At 50.7% G+C, this 17112-nt stretch overlaps 1 protein-coding gene across 1 annotated transcript in view; it reads right to left on the bottom strand.

Moving 5' to 3' along the window:
- Positions 1 to 4000: 4000 nt before the first annotated feature.
- Positions 4001 to 17112, bottom strand: part of igf2bp2a (insulin-like growth factor 2 mRNA binding protein 2a) — a 32664-nt gene continuing 19552 nt past the window's right edge. The window contains 15 exon segments of the mRNA XM_023840130.2: positions 4001 to 5472; positions 6957 to 7070; positions 7176 to 7307; positions 7415 to 7489; positions 8080 to 8196; positions 8489 to 8557; positions 8741 to 8875; positions 9409 to 9544; positions 10389 to 10511; positions 10609 to 10743; positions 11218 to 11341; positions 11344 to 11522; positions 11754 to 11817; positions 12651 to 12702; positions 13428 to 13476. Coding sequence (XP_023695898.2) covers positions 5377 to 5472; positions 6957 to 7070; positions 7176 to 7307; positions 7415 to 7489; positions 8080 to 8196; positions 8489 to 8557; positions 8741 to 8875; positions 9409 to 9544; positions 10389 to 10511; positions 10609 to 10743; positions 11218 to 11341; positions 11344 to 11522; positions 11754 to 11817; positions 12651 to 12702; positions 13428 to 13476 — 1600 coding nt within the window. The 3' untranslated portion in view covers positions 4001 to 5376.

Raw genomic sequence — 17112 nt, forward strand, 5'->3', positions numbered from 1 at the left:
TAAGTGGTTTTAGGAAATGATGGATGAAAATCACACCAGCAAGGAAAAACTCAGCAGGTCACACAAATGAATCTTTTTGAAGACTTTCTTTATTGCTCATGTCCAGGTTGGTCGGCAGTACAGTTCACCCAGTTTAAAAAAAAAAAAAAAAAAAAGTGTGACTTGTCATGGATCAACTGTCAATACAGCACTAACTCATCTAATTTTAGCCCAGGCGGCACTTAAAAGTGGTAAACTGGGAGATTCTGATTTTTAAAGATTAATGAAATAAAACCGAACGAACGACTAAAACCCCAGTGGTGAAATCGCCCCTTGGCAGATGAAGCGGCCTAATCTAGGGTGATGCGTGTGGAAGGAGATACGTCATTTACAACCGGACACTTCATGCAGCTTCAATTCTCCTCACTTCATTTTCATAGTAAAACAGGGGAAAACATGATTGGGCGGCCTCATGCTTGGACAGTCGGGGGAGGTAACCTCCAGCCCCAATTACCGCCCCCCCCCCAGTAAGAACATGTCTACACTTGGCCCCCATGCTTAACAGCCACAGCCCTCCACGACACCAAACGAACACAGGACAGCTTCCCATCACAGCGACCGGGACACGCTCAGGTCAGCTCAGGCCCCATGGCCGCATCATGGCTACTGGTGTCTGAGGGGGGAGGGGGGGGGCTGACATACAAGAATTCGTGCATTTTCAGGACCCAACCCCCACTTTTGTCTGTGGTGAAGTGACTGACCAAGAAACCTCTAAGCGGTCAGTAACGAGGTGTGGGTGTTGGTCACATGCATATGGGGCGGGGGGGGGGGGGGGGGGGTCTTCAGTGTACAGGCTCTTACACAAGGAAGGAAGATCAAATGCATACGGCCACCTGACCTCAAATCTTCCTTGACCATGTGCCTCTTGTTCTGACAAGTCATCTCAGTCTCAACTCCAACTCCAATCCACACACACACCCGTTACCCACGGGCACACTCGCATTAGAGACTCTATCTGCTACGACTTTCAAACACTGCAAATCCACCCCCTCTCCCCACAGCCTGGACACTTCTTCAGGTGTTCAAATGAAATACTTTGGGGAAATAAAAACAGAGAGAGAGAACTGCTACTTTCCCTTCATGCTACAATATATGAGTACCAAAGACATAAATGATTTTGCTTAACCAGGAACCCAACACACTACCCAAAGGGTTCCACATGTATCCAAGATGGCATCTCAGATACTCTTGGTGGAAAGCCTGTACTGAGAAAAAAAATATTTATTTTAAACAATAATCAGAAACTGTGGAAAGGGTTAAAAAAATCACAAGAGAAAAGTCAATCGCAATGCTTGTTCATAGTGTCGACAATTTTGTCTTAAAAGGACAAATCGCCCCGGTACGATTTCTCAGGAGTGCCACGTTGAACCACGAGCCCTCTTACTCACACTGGAATGAGCCCCAAAACAGCTACGCAACTGTCTGCAAGAAGTCAGACATCTTCAGCCGATGTCGGCCCATGGGGGCACGTGACACTCTGCTCCGAGTCTCACGATGAAACAGCACCAACTCCCCTCTCCGAACGCCGCTGGAGGAGGTCACTGGCCCCGAGGCTGCCCCTCCATGCTATCTGGTTTTAGAACCAGCAGGGAAAACTGTACAGAATTTCTGTAACCAAAGGAGAGGAGCCACAGCGACCCGGAAATGTTGGCATCAGAAGGTTGAGCCTGCTGGAGCCCCCCCCCCCCCTCCAGCCAGGTGGCCTTGATACACAAAAGCAGCTTTAACAGAGTTTTTGTCCCCAAAACTCTGACATTTCTAGAGGTGGGAGAGTCTTACAGCCAATGTGTCCAATTCAGGGTCAAAAGACACTAATGTTAAGTGCTCACGTCCATCTGAAAGGAGAGCAGCATCAGGGTTGTGGTAAGAGACAAACGATGCCCTGTCCTTTGGTGCACCGTGGTTCACCCCTGCTTTGGGATGATGGTCTTCAGAGATCCTCCCCAATCATCCCTGATCGTCCCTGACCTCCCCCCCCCCCAACCCCGAACATTTTGAATGGAAAACCAGAACTAACGAGAAAGCTTGCATAGCCAATGAGGTTTCTCGTATGAAACCGAAATGCTAAATCGGCGAGGAGTGATTGATCAGAAGTGAGAGCCTTTATTCACCATGTCTCCTCCCCCCACCCCCCCCCCCCCCCCCGTTCGAAATGCTTCTTCTTAAAAAGCAGAGGGACCCGAGATTTAGAGAAGGCAGATTCTGACTCAGGATGGAGGCAAATCCCCACCATTGCAGACAACTGACCAGAGCATCACTTGGTTTACCTATTTACAACAGAGTGGACTCCACAGAGTGGGACACCAGGAAAATCAGATCCCACCTCCTTCTTTTCTAAACTTGGCATTTCGCCCTACAATTGGTTAAGTCACTTAAGTAAAGCCAGCTGTGGATTCTGAGAGGTTGGTGGAACAGTGTGGGAGGTCGAGAGTGACACCTGTGTCAGAGGTCCAGAAATCAACATCTCCGGCACAGAAGAGGGTCACTGGAAAGATCCCGGTCACTGGAAAGATCCCACTCTCTCTCCCCAGAAAGCTGGCACAAAACAGCAGTAGCTGGGCTACAGACAAAACAGATCGACGCGTTAGTGAGTCTATTGTACAAGTTTACAGAGATAAAGGTCATTTCCTCATACACATTGACAGCCAACGGATCAGCCGAAAAAGAAACTAAAAATGCAATGAAGGCAAGAGCATCACACTGTTTAGGGTCCTACCTGTGTGCTTAGGTACCGTTTTCATACATTAATCCTATCATAAGTACATAGCATCTGAAACGTAACTAGGAAGAGCAGGATGGCTCTTGCTCACACTGGTTTGCACCTACGTTTAGCACTGCTTGCAGGAAAGGCCAGGTGTTTGCAGTCTAGTGGTACAAATGCATGTTATACATGGTTCTTAAAGCAGAGTTTCCTGGGATTATGACATCGGCGCAGTCTTTTAGAACCACTTCTGGCGGGTATGTACCCTTCAATCCCAATTATTCCAGTCTACAAGCGTCTTTCTTTGATGACAACTGTAACGGATGTACGAGTAAGACGGGGTGGGGCCGCCGGGGAGAATCACACGTTCAATCCAACCCCCCCCCCCCCCCAACTGTGGAATTAGATTTGAAAGTTTTAGACTTTTTTTTTTCCCCCCAACGTTCTTTGTTTATTTAGAAAAATAAAAAATGCTTAAAATTATCAGCATTCAAAGGCATACAAATTCTGGTGGGGGGGGGGGGGGGGGGATCATAGAATGGGCTGAGGTACCAGGTGCCTGAGGTAGATCACAAATACTGACGTGCGAACGATCCACATACTGCTTTAGAAGAACCCCGCCACTCGCTTGAGGCTACCCTTGTTCTCAATTCATTGCTTACTTTAGCATTTTTCATAGTTTTCAGGAAAAAACAAAACAAAATAAAAACAACGTCCCTTCAATATAATATGGCAGTGTTCTACCACACATCATAAAAAAAAATTACTTGTTCTCTTCTCAAACTTCGAAAAAATAGATTCATAAATATCTCTCTCTCTCTCTTATATATATGTATGTATATACATATACATATACACACACACAGAGGCCAGAGGGCCTGCGCGATCTGGGGAGACTGAAGCTTCAGTGATGAAGGAGATGAGCAAAGTTCCCCAGGACAGGTTTACAATTAAGGCCGCAGGGTTACCAGACATCAGCGAGAGCACAAAAAGAAAAATTAAAAGTATAATCCATTAACCTGGGTGTCCAGCAAGACACCGAGCCAGCTGATTGGGCAAAACGAAGCTAAGAGCAAGAGCGCCGCCCCCCCCCCCCCCCCCCCCGCTGGCCAATCAGATCACCGGACATGGCAGGCAGGGACCGCTCCGAAAAGGCTGCATATTATACATTCACAGCTGTCACACCCTCACCCCAACCCCGATTTTAAAGCCGGACGCCTTCACTTGCGCCCCAACCATTTCCCCACCCCACCCCCCTCCCCCCCCCCACGTACATGGCGCTCCAACGCTGAATCACACTACGCAGCAAAGGCAGTAAGGTGGAAGATGTGGCACAATCAGTTCAGGACTATCTTTTGAGACAAAGGTTCAGCGAACAAATTGAAATGTATAACTTTCAGGGGTGAGGGGGTCGGTACGATTACATTCCGTCCCCTTCAGGGAGCCAGTCTGGAATCTACTTCCAACAAACTGCTTTCACTGGACAACAAATATAATGATATATACGTACATATATACATACATATATATATAAATATGTGTGTGTGTGTGTGTATATACACACATACAAGCATAACATTACATATTATATATACGTACATACATATACATATATATGTGTGACTGGTACCGTCTAATTTTTTAAAAGATCTTTTTGAAATTCTAATAATTCTCACGGAATTAGTCGAACTGATTGCTTTTGAAATCATTAAGCTTGTCTGAGAACAAAACAGCGACACTAAAGGAGCAAGCAGGGTGACTGGGGCACAGCGTCCATGCACTGGTTTGAGTGTTTGTTAGGGATGCTGTCCCCTGTGTTGGCACACACGTGCACACACACACACACACACGCACACGCACACGCGCACAGACACGCGCACGGACACGCACACGCAGGCTGAGTCACATACTCCGGACGACCCGCTGTGACGTCCCGCTTCACCTGCTAGTCGATTTCGTTCTTCCTCCTCTTCCTCCTCCGACAGACGGACAGCCCATCGAGTGCCCCCGTTCACGCAAACAAGCTGCACGTCGAGTCTACACAGCCGAACTCCAGCTACTCAAAGGTAACTCCTGTTATCCTCATAGCTCACATTTTATTGTGACTAATACACTAGTAATACTGCTAAGGATACGGACACTTGCGATCTCAATGCCGAAACTGCAGAAATGTGCTCCTTAACCACGACCCAACTCCGCCCGTGCCACAAAACGACAGCCTCGGCCACTACATGTCAATGTACGTGTTCATTAATACCGCTTCTTCGCTAGGTTTACTGTATGTTAGTCCAACTACAGGGATGCCGTTACTACAGGGCAACTATTTTTTTCATATTTAACCAGAAAGACTGATGGTGCCCTTGACTCTGCCATAAAAAAAATTAAAAACCTCTCTCTTCCCTATGTGTTTTAGAAATGCAATATTCAGTTTAACATGTTCGTCATAGTATCCTAGTATCCGCTCCGCTCTGTGCTGGATTTGCTTTGGGTTACATTTCCCCCAGTGAAGTTCTTTGGTTTGGTTCCCCATGCTGCTGGTCTGCCTCATCCGTCCCCATCTGCCTCGCCTCCTCTGTCTCTCTCAGGTTGGAAGGGCTACATTCGTTGGCTGATGCTCGCTGGCGCCGCCCTGGTGGTCACTTGGAGGGGTTCGGTGTGGGCGCTCCCTGCTGGTGCTTTTGCTCCTGTTGTTTCACCTGCTGTATAATCTCCCTGATCTTTCGCTGTGCAGTCTGGGGACGAGAGGCAAGGGTGTGAGACCAGGAACTCGCATAGGGATAGCCAAGTCCCCAACCACTCCATTAAGTAGCACCACAATTTTCCCTTTGACTGGAATAACTACTCTAATTACTTAAGAATGGATTTTTGCAGAAGACTTCATTTAAGAACATCTAAGGTTCTCCTGACACCTATGCTGGAAAAATTCATGCTGATAAATACTATTAAAATCCTGTTCAGTCACCACATCATTTCAAATATACAGCTCTGGAAAAAATTAAGACACCAAGAGGTAGCAAACTGCTGCTCAGTGTAGCCTTCTGCCAGCAGAACCAGAATTAAACCAGGATTTAAACATGCAGATTAAAAAAAAAAATCCAGAGCTGTATATTATACACGGTAATAGAGTAATGATGAATCACTATGATAATTAAAAAACTAATAATAATTTTAGCAACTCACTTCTGAAATGAATGAAGACGACAGAAATGTGTATATGTTTAGGATTGTGGGGTCCTGTGGCCTGTACTACGAAGCGGGGTTACTGGCTTATCGGGGTAACTTGTCGGATTTAAGGTACCACGGTTTAAATGGACTTCATATTCGTTCACTTACATTTTGCCCAGACTACCTTAAATCTGACAACTTACCCTGATAAGCCAGTAACCCCGCTTTGTAGTACAGGCCACTGGTGTTATTCTTAATCAATTTCCACCAAGATAATAAAAATATTCTGATTCTGATATGCAGTTATACAAACAAAAATACATATTTTCTTTGTCATCACCATACCTGCACCAAGACCTGTCATAAATAGATTCAGACATAAAAAAACACCTGTATCACACCCCCATGAGCGAAGCTCGACAGTATCTTCCAGCCAACATCAGAATAGACATTCTGACTGAAAACATTATCAACAGATGATCACTGTTCCTGTTTTCCGCAGAAGAGCAGAACCCGATGAGGCAGTACAAACCATCTACATGCACGCATCTAACCATAATCAAATAAAACGTGCTCGTATGTGAACTCTCCCAAAATGCACAAAATGTTGGCAATGGGATCCTGCTGAGATGAGAGATTTGGCGTATGGAGTCACATAATCCGTTCACTAGCATGATAAGTCAGACAGCCCCAAAACAACAACAAAAACAAAAGCAGAGGCAGGCTTGGGTCTACTCCATAGCATCCTGAGCTTCAGAAGTAAGCAGTAATCTTGTCACATTTTACACAGCAAATGTCTGATGTTTCTACGACCAGAGGGCATTTTTAAATGTGAAATGTGTCTGTGTTGTCATGGGAGATGAAAGCAAAAACAGGAGAGATTGCAGACTTTCTGTAACCAGGTCTTCCTCTGGCTTTGCATCTATTGGACACTTGAGTATCAGGTGAGCTAAGCTACACTACTAGCTTGTCACCATCATTTACAACTTGAGATCCGATAAAAGCGGACTGACAAGGTCAGATCTGATCGTCGAGGCTGAGTGCGGCATACCTGGCTGGCAAAGAAGTGCCCAATAATTTTCACGAAGACCTCATCGTTCTCATCAGGAGTTTGGTCCCGTGGCACTATGACCTCGGCGCTCGTGAGATTCTGTAGCTCGTTGACCTGTAAGGGGCGACAGAGAGCACTCAAAAGGCTGCCGGCACATACTGGACAGAGAGGCCGGCGCCCCAGCGGGCCCTGTGGCCGTACTGGGTCTTTCTAACACACCGTTTTGCCACCCTTGCCGATGACCCGTCCTGCAGCGGATGAGGGAACCTTAATATGAGTCTCCAGTTTGACCTCTTCTTTCGCCGTGAAGAAGTTTTCCTCCTTCAGTTTCCCGAATATCCTACCTTGAGCCTGCGGATGAAGAAATCAAAAAACAAGATCAGGACACCCTGACAGTCCGCCAAGACACCCTGAGTCTGGAAACATGCAAACGCTGAGGCGAGAGGGACGGGCTTCACCTTGAACTGAGCTTCAGGCGGCCCAGTTATGATGACCATTCGCTCCGTGACATCAGGACTCTCTGCTGGCGCAATCTGGAAGGAGAGATCCACGACATCAACCAAAGTCTGATCATGGGCCGTGGATGCGCTGACAGGCTACCATACTGCAAACCCGCCCCCCGGGCCTCGAAGGGACAGTTTGGTGATGGGGATGCCAACTGGATTCCTGGACTCTTAGTCACTTGTCAACAGAGAAGGTTCACGAGGCTCCCGTTGAAATGGCTGACTGTGAGTCGATGACGGCCCTAGACTACGGTCACAGATGTCCTTGTGACTCAGCGTTGGTCACGCCACTGGACGGTCTGGAAACTACCCATGAGCCACGGAGCACAATTCAGCTGAGAGGGGGGTAAATTGATTCTTTGAACCAGAGTGGCATGAGCAGGTGCCACCGCGAGGCCACGGGGCGCCCAGTTCCAACACCACGCTCACGGCTAAACATCCGTAATGGCATCAGCACAGAAAGTCCCCGACAGAACGATGATGTAAGACCTCAGAACGACGCAGGCTGGCCAGAACCATCTGAGGCGCAGACACCATCTGTGCGGCGGAACTGGCAATAGGGCCAGGGGCCTCCACCCCCCGGACAGGAACGGGCAGAGGGGCCGGCGGGGGCTGTTCACCTTGATGGAGGCACCGGCAAAGCGCGCCAGCTGCTTGATGTGCTGGCCTTTCTTGCCGATGAGTGCGCCGACGGCCTGAGTTGGAATAAAGAGGTAGACCACCTCCTGTTCAGGAGCCTGTGGGGAGAAGGGGCAGTTGGTCAAGGGTCACAAGGGCAGAGGTCAACCAATCAAGGCAGACTGTCGCAGGCACATGACTAATATGGGCCAATCACTGGGAAGATGTTCATAAATATGAACATGTAGGTAAACCTGGGACAAAGAAGTCCATTTTTGGCTTGTGTTGCTGAACCTATTTATTAAAAGTGAAAAAAACAAACTTATAATAAAAAGGGCTGCTGAGGGGATTGCTTAGAAGTCGCTTGGGAGGTGTATGAACCTGGCCGGCCCTGACCGCGCTTAAACTTACTAAGTGCTGGTGGGATATGGTGCTGCCAGGAGGGACCCCATATAGACCACCCAGGTGTGACGAGTGACTCTGCAGGCACAGAGAGCACATGGTCAGGTGGGAGACCGGCCAGCCTCCCGGCGAATCACAGCTCAGCTTTCCAGCAAGGGGGGGGGGGGCAGCAAGTAGGTAAAGAACAAAGTGTGAAGTGCACCCAGTCCAGGTGCAGGGGCCCTATGGCGCAGCCACCTGCAGCATGCAGACGGTACTCACTAAAAAGGGGCTGTAGCCAGTAGGGGGCAGCGGCGCCGCTCCACGAGGGCTGGCCGCCGACGGGAGCACCGACAGGCCTGAGGAGAAGATGCCCAAGGCGTTCAGGTTGAGCCCGGGGATCAGGCTGGCTTGTTGCTGCGGCGGAAGGAGAAGAGCCACTTATCTATGGAGGCCTGCCTACCCATCACTGTTGACTTCACAACATGGGCAGATCCAACCTCTTTCGTTGTCTTTGACGGTCATTCCGGGATCATGTAACACCCCATCCCGACCACTAGGGGGCGACATCTGCTCGTTTAACTGTCCAAGGTAAAAGGACGAGACACTCTACCCCCCCCATCCCCCCATCCCAAAATAATTTAGCTCGACTGAAATGTCAACAGATTTGACAGGTCCTTAACTTCACTCCCTGAAACAACTTTACGAAACAGGTGCTTCATAGAAGAGTGATTCAGGTTGTTCGGGGGTGGGGTTATTCAACGCAATGAGGACTCGAATGCAGGCTATCGGAGGACCGGGCGAGACGAGTCACCACATTCCTACCGACTCATTCACAGCATTTCACGGCAATACAAAGTGGGAAGAGGAATGTTACAGACTCGGCAAAGCAGGTCGCCGTGAACGTTCACTGCAGCGCGCGGGCCACAGGAAATGGAAGCGGGACGTACGTTTACAGCAGCAATGTCGTTGTCATAGGCCTCCCTCAGCTTCTTCATGATGTCCGCCTCGGCCTTGCAGCACGCCTCTATGTCACCCTTCACCGTAATGGTCCGCTCTGGGTTGTAGATGGTCAGATCCTGTAAACTGCGAGGCGGGAGTCCATTAGCGGCAAAGACTGGACCTCAAGAGCCAATGGTCCTGAGGAAGAAGGCCATTCGAAGAAGGTGAATAACTGATTATGAGCGTGAGAACATGGGATGGTGTCACGCTCACAAAGGGACCCAGATGTAGTACATGTTTAAGTCCCATCTGATAAAAACATGGATGACTAAACATGAGCGTAAAACTAGATTCACAGAGATAAAGAGCCGCTTTCCGAGTCCATCAGCACCTACCCACTGGACCCCAACTGGAACATCCTAATTCCCAGCTGCCTCAAAATAAACGAGGAACATGACTCACAGGACACCGGAAACAAACGCGGGCCTTGAAAGAACAAACACCCCCCCCTCCCCAATTTAGCAGAAAACTGAGTCACTGTGGGAATGGAGCAGCATCACGTTACGGGGGCGGGGGCAGGAAGAGGGGGGAGGTCGTTAGTCACAGGAGTCCCGTTAAACAGACATCGCGGAGAAGCGCGAGTAAACACAAGGGGGCTGACGGAGGGGGCAGTCGAATGGCATGTGTGTCACAAGTAACACAGCTAATGAGAGCGAGACCTACCGGCTGCAATAGTACCGCGTGAGAAATTAATCCAGCGTGGGGGGGTTGAGTTAAAAGGGACTGAATGTCGCTGAAAATTTAAATACTCCAAGACCCATTACTATAAAATATAGCTGCCTGTTAATGAAGCAATGCAAGCTGTCATTACAGGGCTTATAACGGTCAAACCCCTAGCGTACACGACTACCTGGGGAGGGGCACGCAATGCTCCTAGCGGCCACACGGAGGCAGGCTTCTGCGAGAGGCGCCCAGCCGGGACACTTACGAGGAGATGGTGATTTTGGTCCCTGTCTCCTGCTCGATCTTCTTCAGATGCCGGCCCTCTTTGCCAATCAGCCTCCCCACCAGGCTGTTGTGGGCCAGGATCTTCAGAGGGATCTCTTCAGCTCTGTTGAGGGACACAATATTTAAGCGCACGAAAGCAGGAGCGACCAGGAGCGTGTGCAGCGCCGTGTGTGTGGTGGAGGCGGGGCTCCGACACTCACGCCTTGGTTTCATTGGCTTCTTTCTGCATGATGTCCAGGATCATTTGGCAGGCGGAGGAACAGCCTTCTGGGGTCGAGTGTATGGTAATGGGCTTCTCTGCAGCCCCAGCATTCTCCTTCCGGTGGATGTCCACCCTGTTGTGGGGAGGCGGGGGTGACACTCAGTCAAAACTGCCGGCCCCAGGGCCCCGAGAACAGGTGGCTCTGTTTCATTGCTGCGGCTCCCAGAGGTTCAGCGAGGTCCCTAATGGCCTAAGGACTAATGACAGTCCTCCACATCATCGCACCTAGTGGGAGTTTTGAGAGCAGGACGAAAAATGATTGGTTCAGAGAGATAACCAATCAGATTGTAGAGGAGGCGGGACATCGGAATGGTTCTGCCTCCTCTAGTTGCTTGGACCCACCTCCTCCACAATCTGAGTGGTTATCCCTGAGCCAATCATTATTTGTTCTGCCCTCAGAACATTTGTGTGAAAGTAAAATTCCCATAAGCAACACTGCACTACATGTGTGTGGGGAGATGGCTGGAGCTGCCCACTCATTCAGGAGGCGGGATTATCAAGGAGCCAGCCAATGGGAACGCGAGACCTGGAGGCCACACCCACTCACTTGGACTGCGTCTGCTTGGTGACGTTCTTAATGGTGAGGCCCTCCTTGCCAATGATGGCGCCAACGTACTGCGTGGGCACCAGAATGCGAAGTGGAAAGTCATGCTGCTTGAGCCGGGCCCCCCGGATCCGCCCGACGGGCTCGGCTGCTGGGCATTCTGGTCCCGCGACGAGCGGCCGCCACTGCGTGTGCGCGAGCCTCGGGGGGCCGCCGCTGGCGGGGGGGGCACCGCATCCGCGTCCAGGATATACGACACCCGGAAGGAGTAGTCCTCAAACTGGTGGCCCGTCAGCTTCTCGATAGCCCTGATGACACACACACACACACACACACACACACACACACATACACAGGGCAGGTCACACGCACAGGGCAGGTCACACGCATGGCGACACATACAGACAAAAACCCAAACGCAAAACCTCGACCAATAGAACGGGTGAATCTGTCACATGATGTGAGAAACACATCTGCAGGAAGGACCCAGATGGGGGCGTCCCTGGTCCCAAGCAGCCAGCAGGTGGCGGGTGACTTACGCCTTGGCCTCGTCCCTGGTGGAGTAGGTGACGTTCACAACGGCGGTCTCCGTGTCAGTGTTAACTGAGAGGAGGGTTTAAAGAACAGGAAGAACACGGGTCAGTCCCCCACCCTCAGGGACGCGGCGGGCGGGTTTCCGACGGGACCGCAGGCGGGCAGACAGGCAGTCCCACAAAAAAGGCAGACTCTTGTGGGGGGGGGGGGGGGGGGGGGGGGGACACACTTACGGGAATCCAGACAGAACAGACAACAGCTTTCCACAGATCACTGCGTGGCTTGGGACAGGGGGTGGAAGCTGATGGATGTGCATCATTCATTCACGGTAAGCCCCCCCCCCCCCCTTCATCCAAGGATGAGCTAAAATGATTTTCTTACCTATACTTTTCCTAAAACATGCAATAATGCCGAAAGCACTAAAATCAGAGACTCAGCTGTCAGCGAAGAACAGTGAAGCAGCATGATGCATGTCACAGACGGACAGACCTCACACACAGACCTCACGCGCACACAGGGAGGTGTCTTCTCAGACATCTGCATTCTCCCTTTAATTACCCCCCCAACCCCCCAGAAATAACGTGCCACATTTTTCTGGAAGGTGGCCACCCACCCCCCCACCCCACTTCAATCCCCCCCGTCTCCCTACATGGGCTCCCAGGATGCAGGCTGCCGCACCCTCCCGCTTCCGAGGTTGAGGATGACAGCACTCTCCTACAGACGGAAGGCCTTCCCTCAATCATCCCCCCCACCCCACCCACACACATACACACACACACACACAGGCTGATACGGCAAGCAGGAAATCATTAAGGGCCATCAGGCAAACATTAAGACCACACGCAGACACACACACACACACACACACACACCGGGTTAGAGTCACAGGGTTCACACATTACCTTGTTCCACGTTCTCCACTGATCCGTACTGCGCTAACAGGCTGTCCAAGACCTGCAGAGCGGAGAGAGCACGAGTCAACACACACAAACACACACACACGTACACGTACACGTACACATACACGTACACATACACGTACACGTGCTTCCTGTTCACACGACAGTGATCCCAAAATCCCCTTTTCTGCACGTTCCATATTTCACGGAGAAGATAAGCTGACTACCCCCCCCCACCCCACCCTGGCGTTTAAAAGTCTCGAGAGCGTGTTTACATCTATTAAGAGCTCCGGTTACTACAAAACTCTTAACCTTGTGTTCTGAAAAATAACAACAACAACGATAACAAAAGAGCAGTTAGCGCAGCAGTGAGCCTTCCGGGAAAAGGAGCCGCGGTGCGGGCGGCAAGCTCTGCCAGCAATGCCACAACTGCATCCTGGGAAGGGGGGCCACAATCACCTCCAGGGTTGCTTGGTAGCCCCCCCCCCAGCAAACTCCATTTTGAGCCATTTAAATAGCACTTCGTGGACCAGCGAGCCTCAGCTTATGCCACAGCATGAGGACTAGAAGCTACACATCTGGAGGAGCTAAGTGTTAGGCTCTTTGCTTCTTGTACCCCCCCCAACCCCCCCGCCCCCCCCCCCCCCAGGATGGTCATGGGCTGAATCCTGCAGGCACACACTTCCAAACTCCAGGGCGTAACTTGCAGCACGCTCCGCTAACAAGACACACAGAAGCCAACACGCAAGCATTCAGCCCGACAGCCGCTCAAACACCTACCTCCCACTGCAGGTGAGGGGGAATGTTCCGGATCTGGATCTTCCGGCTCCTGTAAAGTCGAGAAAGGCGGTGAGCGTTAACCAAGCTTTTCCCTGTGTGATCCCCAAAAGATCGAGAGGAAAAAAAAAATACAGATAAAAAAAATCGGTGCTGTAAAAATCAGCTTTAACAAGAGTGGAGCACAAGGTCATATTCACTCTCGTGATCGGTACCTGTCATTATAACATTACCTACAAGGTAACCATCCCTCAAACATGGTCAACAGCATCTACAGAAACACCTACAGCACTGTCAGTGAGGTTTGTCTCTGAAACATTAGCCTCACTCTCCCCACAACAATGTCCCTCCCATCCATGGTGGTCAGTGTTTGGACCAGGTGAGGAGATGAAGGCAACATGCTCTGCTGTTCTTCTAACCACTGTCCAACGGGGGCGCCGTCTAGCCAATAGACGGGAGCTTTGAAATGATAATCCCTATTATTTGTGAAGACGACCCAGCTATTGTGCCCAGTGTGTATGTGTGTGTGTGTATGTGTGTGCGCGCGTGCGAGCAAATGATCGTTTGTTTGGTTAAGCCTCTTTGAGACACTGGGAAGGCCCCGGCTGTTCCCCAGCCAATCAGGACACTCAGCAAGCAAAGGGGCGGGGCTGGCACGTGCGTGCCCCTTCTTCACCGGACCGGCTCCCAGGACGCTGTTATCAGGACATGGGACTGCTAGCACCTTAGAGTTGTGTCACCGTGAGCGACGGTGGGTGTTACTGGGGATGCTAACTGCTAAACTCATTTTAGTGCCGATATGGGGGGGGGGGGGGGGGGGCACGCCACACACTCATCCGCAGTCTCTACCCCACGTCAGACGCATCGGTTCACCACCTGAGGAAGAAGCGTCTGCGGCTGCCGCTTTAATCCCCTAATCAGCCGGTCCCTCCACACGCGGCGCCGTCTGGTCACGCTTGTTATACAGTAGTTACAGCAACACTAAATTTCCATGTAAACAATTTCACACACAGGAACTTGCCAGGCAGAACATTTCGGAACAAATATATATATATATATATATATATATATATATATATATATATATATATATATATATATATATATATATATATATATATATATATATAAATCAACCCACAAAAAACACGGCTCCACCTCAGACAACGCAACACCTTTTGCGAGGTGAGTATCAGTAGAGTCCCCCCCCCCCCGCTGTCATAATTCCTGGCAGGAGATGCACTGATTGCAAACACTGTATGGTAACACCCTTATTTGAATAACCCAAACCCTCAATCCCTCAAACGATGTGACATTGCCTCCATTATTTCCCTAGTTCCACCACCCTTAAGGACAAAGCCTGTAATCCCCCCCCACCAGTCACCCTGGGGCATTCCGCCTCCCCCACCCTGCTTCCTACGGGCCATTCATACGCAATGTTTTCCCTAAAATTCAGCAAGAGCCTCCACTCTCCTATCACGCTAAAAAACGTCATGTCATGCTTCATTCTGTAAGGCCTGACCTCCCTCCCTGCACACAGACTCAGTATAGTGCGCTAAGTGAGTAACTGTAATCGGCGTCGGACTACCAAATCAGATCACTGCATGCTCTATGCTCACTGTCACACTGGGCATTTTGGCGTAGCTGCGTTGGGCGAGGTCGCCGGCCCCCACCCCAGCGGACATCAGACGGGTCGGACGGCATCCGGGAATAAATAAGCAATATTCAGGCCGCTCGTTTTCGACAACGACCCCTTAAGCTCTTTGTGTGTTGACCACTATGGTCATTAGCACCAGTAGGACTAGGGTGTGAGTCTCAGTGGCCAGGTGACCTTGGCTTGGGTCTTACGGCCCTGGACCAGCGTATGATACCAGAAGCACACAGACGCACTCAGACTCCATCAATGTGTGTCGGAAGTGTGTAAAAAATCAAGCTGGTTCTGTGTTTGTGTGTGTGTGTGTCTGCATAACCAGTGTTACACACTTACAAACTATCCTGCCTCATTTTCACCAACACAGCAGCACACCACGAGATTCCACAGTGACATCACCTGGAAGGCCATCTGAGGGGCCTTTGGGAAGACAGACGCACCGTACAGCGGGGAGACTCGTGCTGGCGGGATGCGTTAAGCTCCGGGGGCAGCGCAGGATAAAATCCGAAAATTTTTGACCGATTCGAATCTGGCACCGGAGCCTGGAGGTGCAATTAAAAGCCAATCAGACAAAGCAGTACGAAGCAGTAGGCCTCTGGAAGAGCCTCCCACATCCCGCGCAGCAGAGGCCTGCTGAGCTGAAGGCCTGATTCGTTACAAAGCGCTGAACCTGACACTTTAAACGCAAAAAAGATCGCAGCAATCAGGGCCCTGCCTGCGTCCCGTTTTGTCTGACTGAGTCTTGAGAGAAACCCGGTTCTTCGAGTGGTTGAACGCCAAGCCACAAGCAACGATTCTGTCAGTGACAGGTAATCTGGGACCAAACCCGCCCGCCCAGGATTAGCGACACCCTTCGGCATGTTGACATTCTCATACTGCAGCCATGACACATGTTTTCTAGAAGCATCTATGGATTCACACAAGAGTGACAATACTAACCCCAACCGTCTGGGATTGCTGTACAGGTAACACCGGCTCGGCCACATCGAATCGATCGGGCCTCAGTTTTGGGCCGAACCAGCAATACATCTAAGCTATAGAGTGAGTCCATCAACCCCTCCAGGGGAATAAAAGGGAGGATCCATTTCAGGGGTGTGTGCAGAGACACACAGGGGGTGTCTGCAAAAAAAGCACATGTGTAGGGAGTATCAGTGCCAAAAAAGGATACTTTAGCACCTGAGAAGACCCCAATAGAAATTGAAATTCAACTAGGGCACCTCCCTGAGCCTTTGTACAAACGGCTCCACCGGCCTCTGCCCGTTTCACAAAAGGCGGGGGGCCGAGGCGGCAGCGGGGGCCGAGGCGGCAGCGGGGACCGAGGCGGCAGCGGGGACCGAGGCGGCAGCGGGGACCGAGGCGGCAGCGGGGCCAGAACCTACCCATCTACCCCCAAACAGGACACAAGGACACCGCTCAGCTAACCTTCAACAGAGGATCCTGCAATCTGTAATGCATATAGGTAGTAGAACTTCTTTACTAATGCTGGGCTGCAGAATTTCTTTAAGTACCGAAGGGCCATAAAAAAAGGACACCTAAGCTTTGCATGTGACAAATGAAACGCGGGGTAAAACCCGCTGTAGTTACAATGGCAGGAAGACAAAAACACGGGGACAACTGGAGAGGTGACGGTGTCAGCGAAGCTCATTCCCACATTCGTGACGTAAAAGGACACAGGGACAGGCACAAGGATAGAGAAAAGCAGGGATGTGAAACACAGCAATATGCCACCTGACTCTATGATGGCGAGAATGGAGACCGACCAGTAGGAAGCGTGACTGGCAGCGACGCTCGTGCCATCACCCGCGCCGAGTCAGTCAGGGCCGGTCCGAACTGGCAGGGCGCGCTATGCTCGAGGGTGGAGATGCCAGGGGCATCGGTAATCTGAATTTACCCTGATCCTCGCTAAGCCCTTAAGCCCCATGAGATCTCCAGGAGAGAGAGAGCCCCACACAGCACACAGGGAGCCGCGCCGGGTGCCGACTGGGAAGGACACGTCGTGCCCACATGCGAGACTCGACCCGTCAAGGGGATACCATC

The sequence above is a fragment of the Paramormyrops kingsleyae genome, chromosome 16 (assembly GCF_048594095.1).
Source record: "Paramormyrops kingsleyae isolate MSU_618 chromosome 16, PKINGS_0.4, whole genome shotgun sequence".
Taxonomy (NCBI): domain Eukaryota; kingdom Metazoa; phylum Chordata; class Actinopteri; order Osteoglossiformes; family Mormyridae; genus Paramormyrops; species Paramormyrops kingsleyae.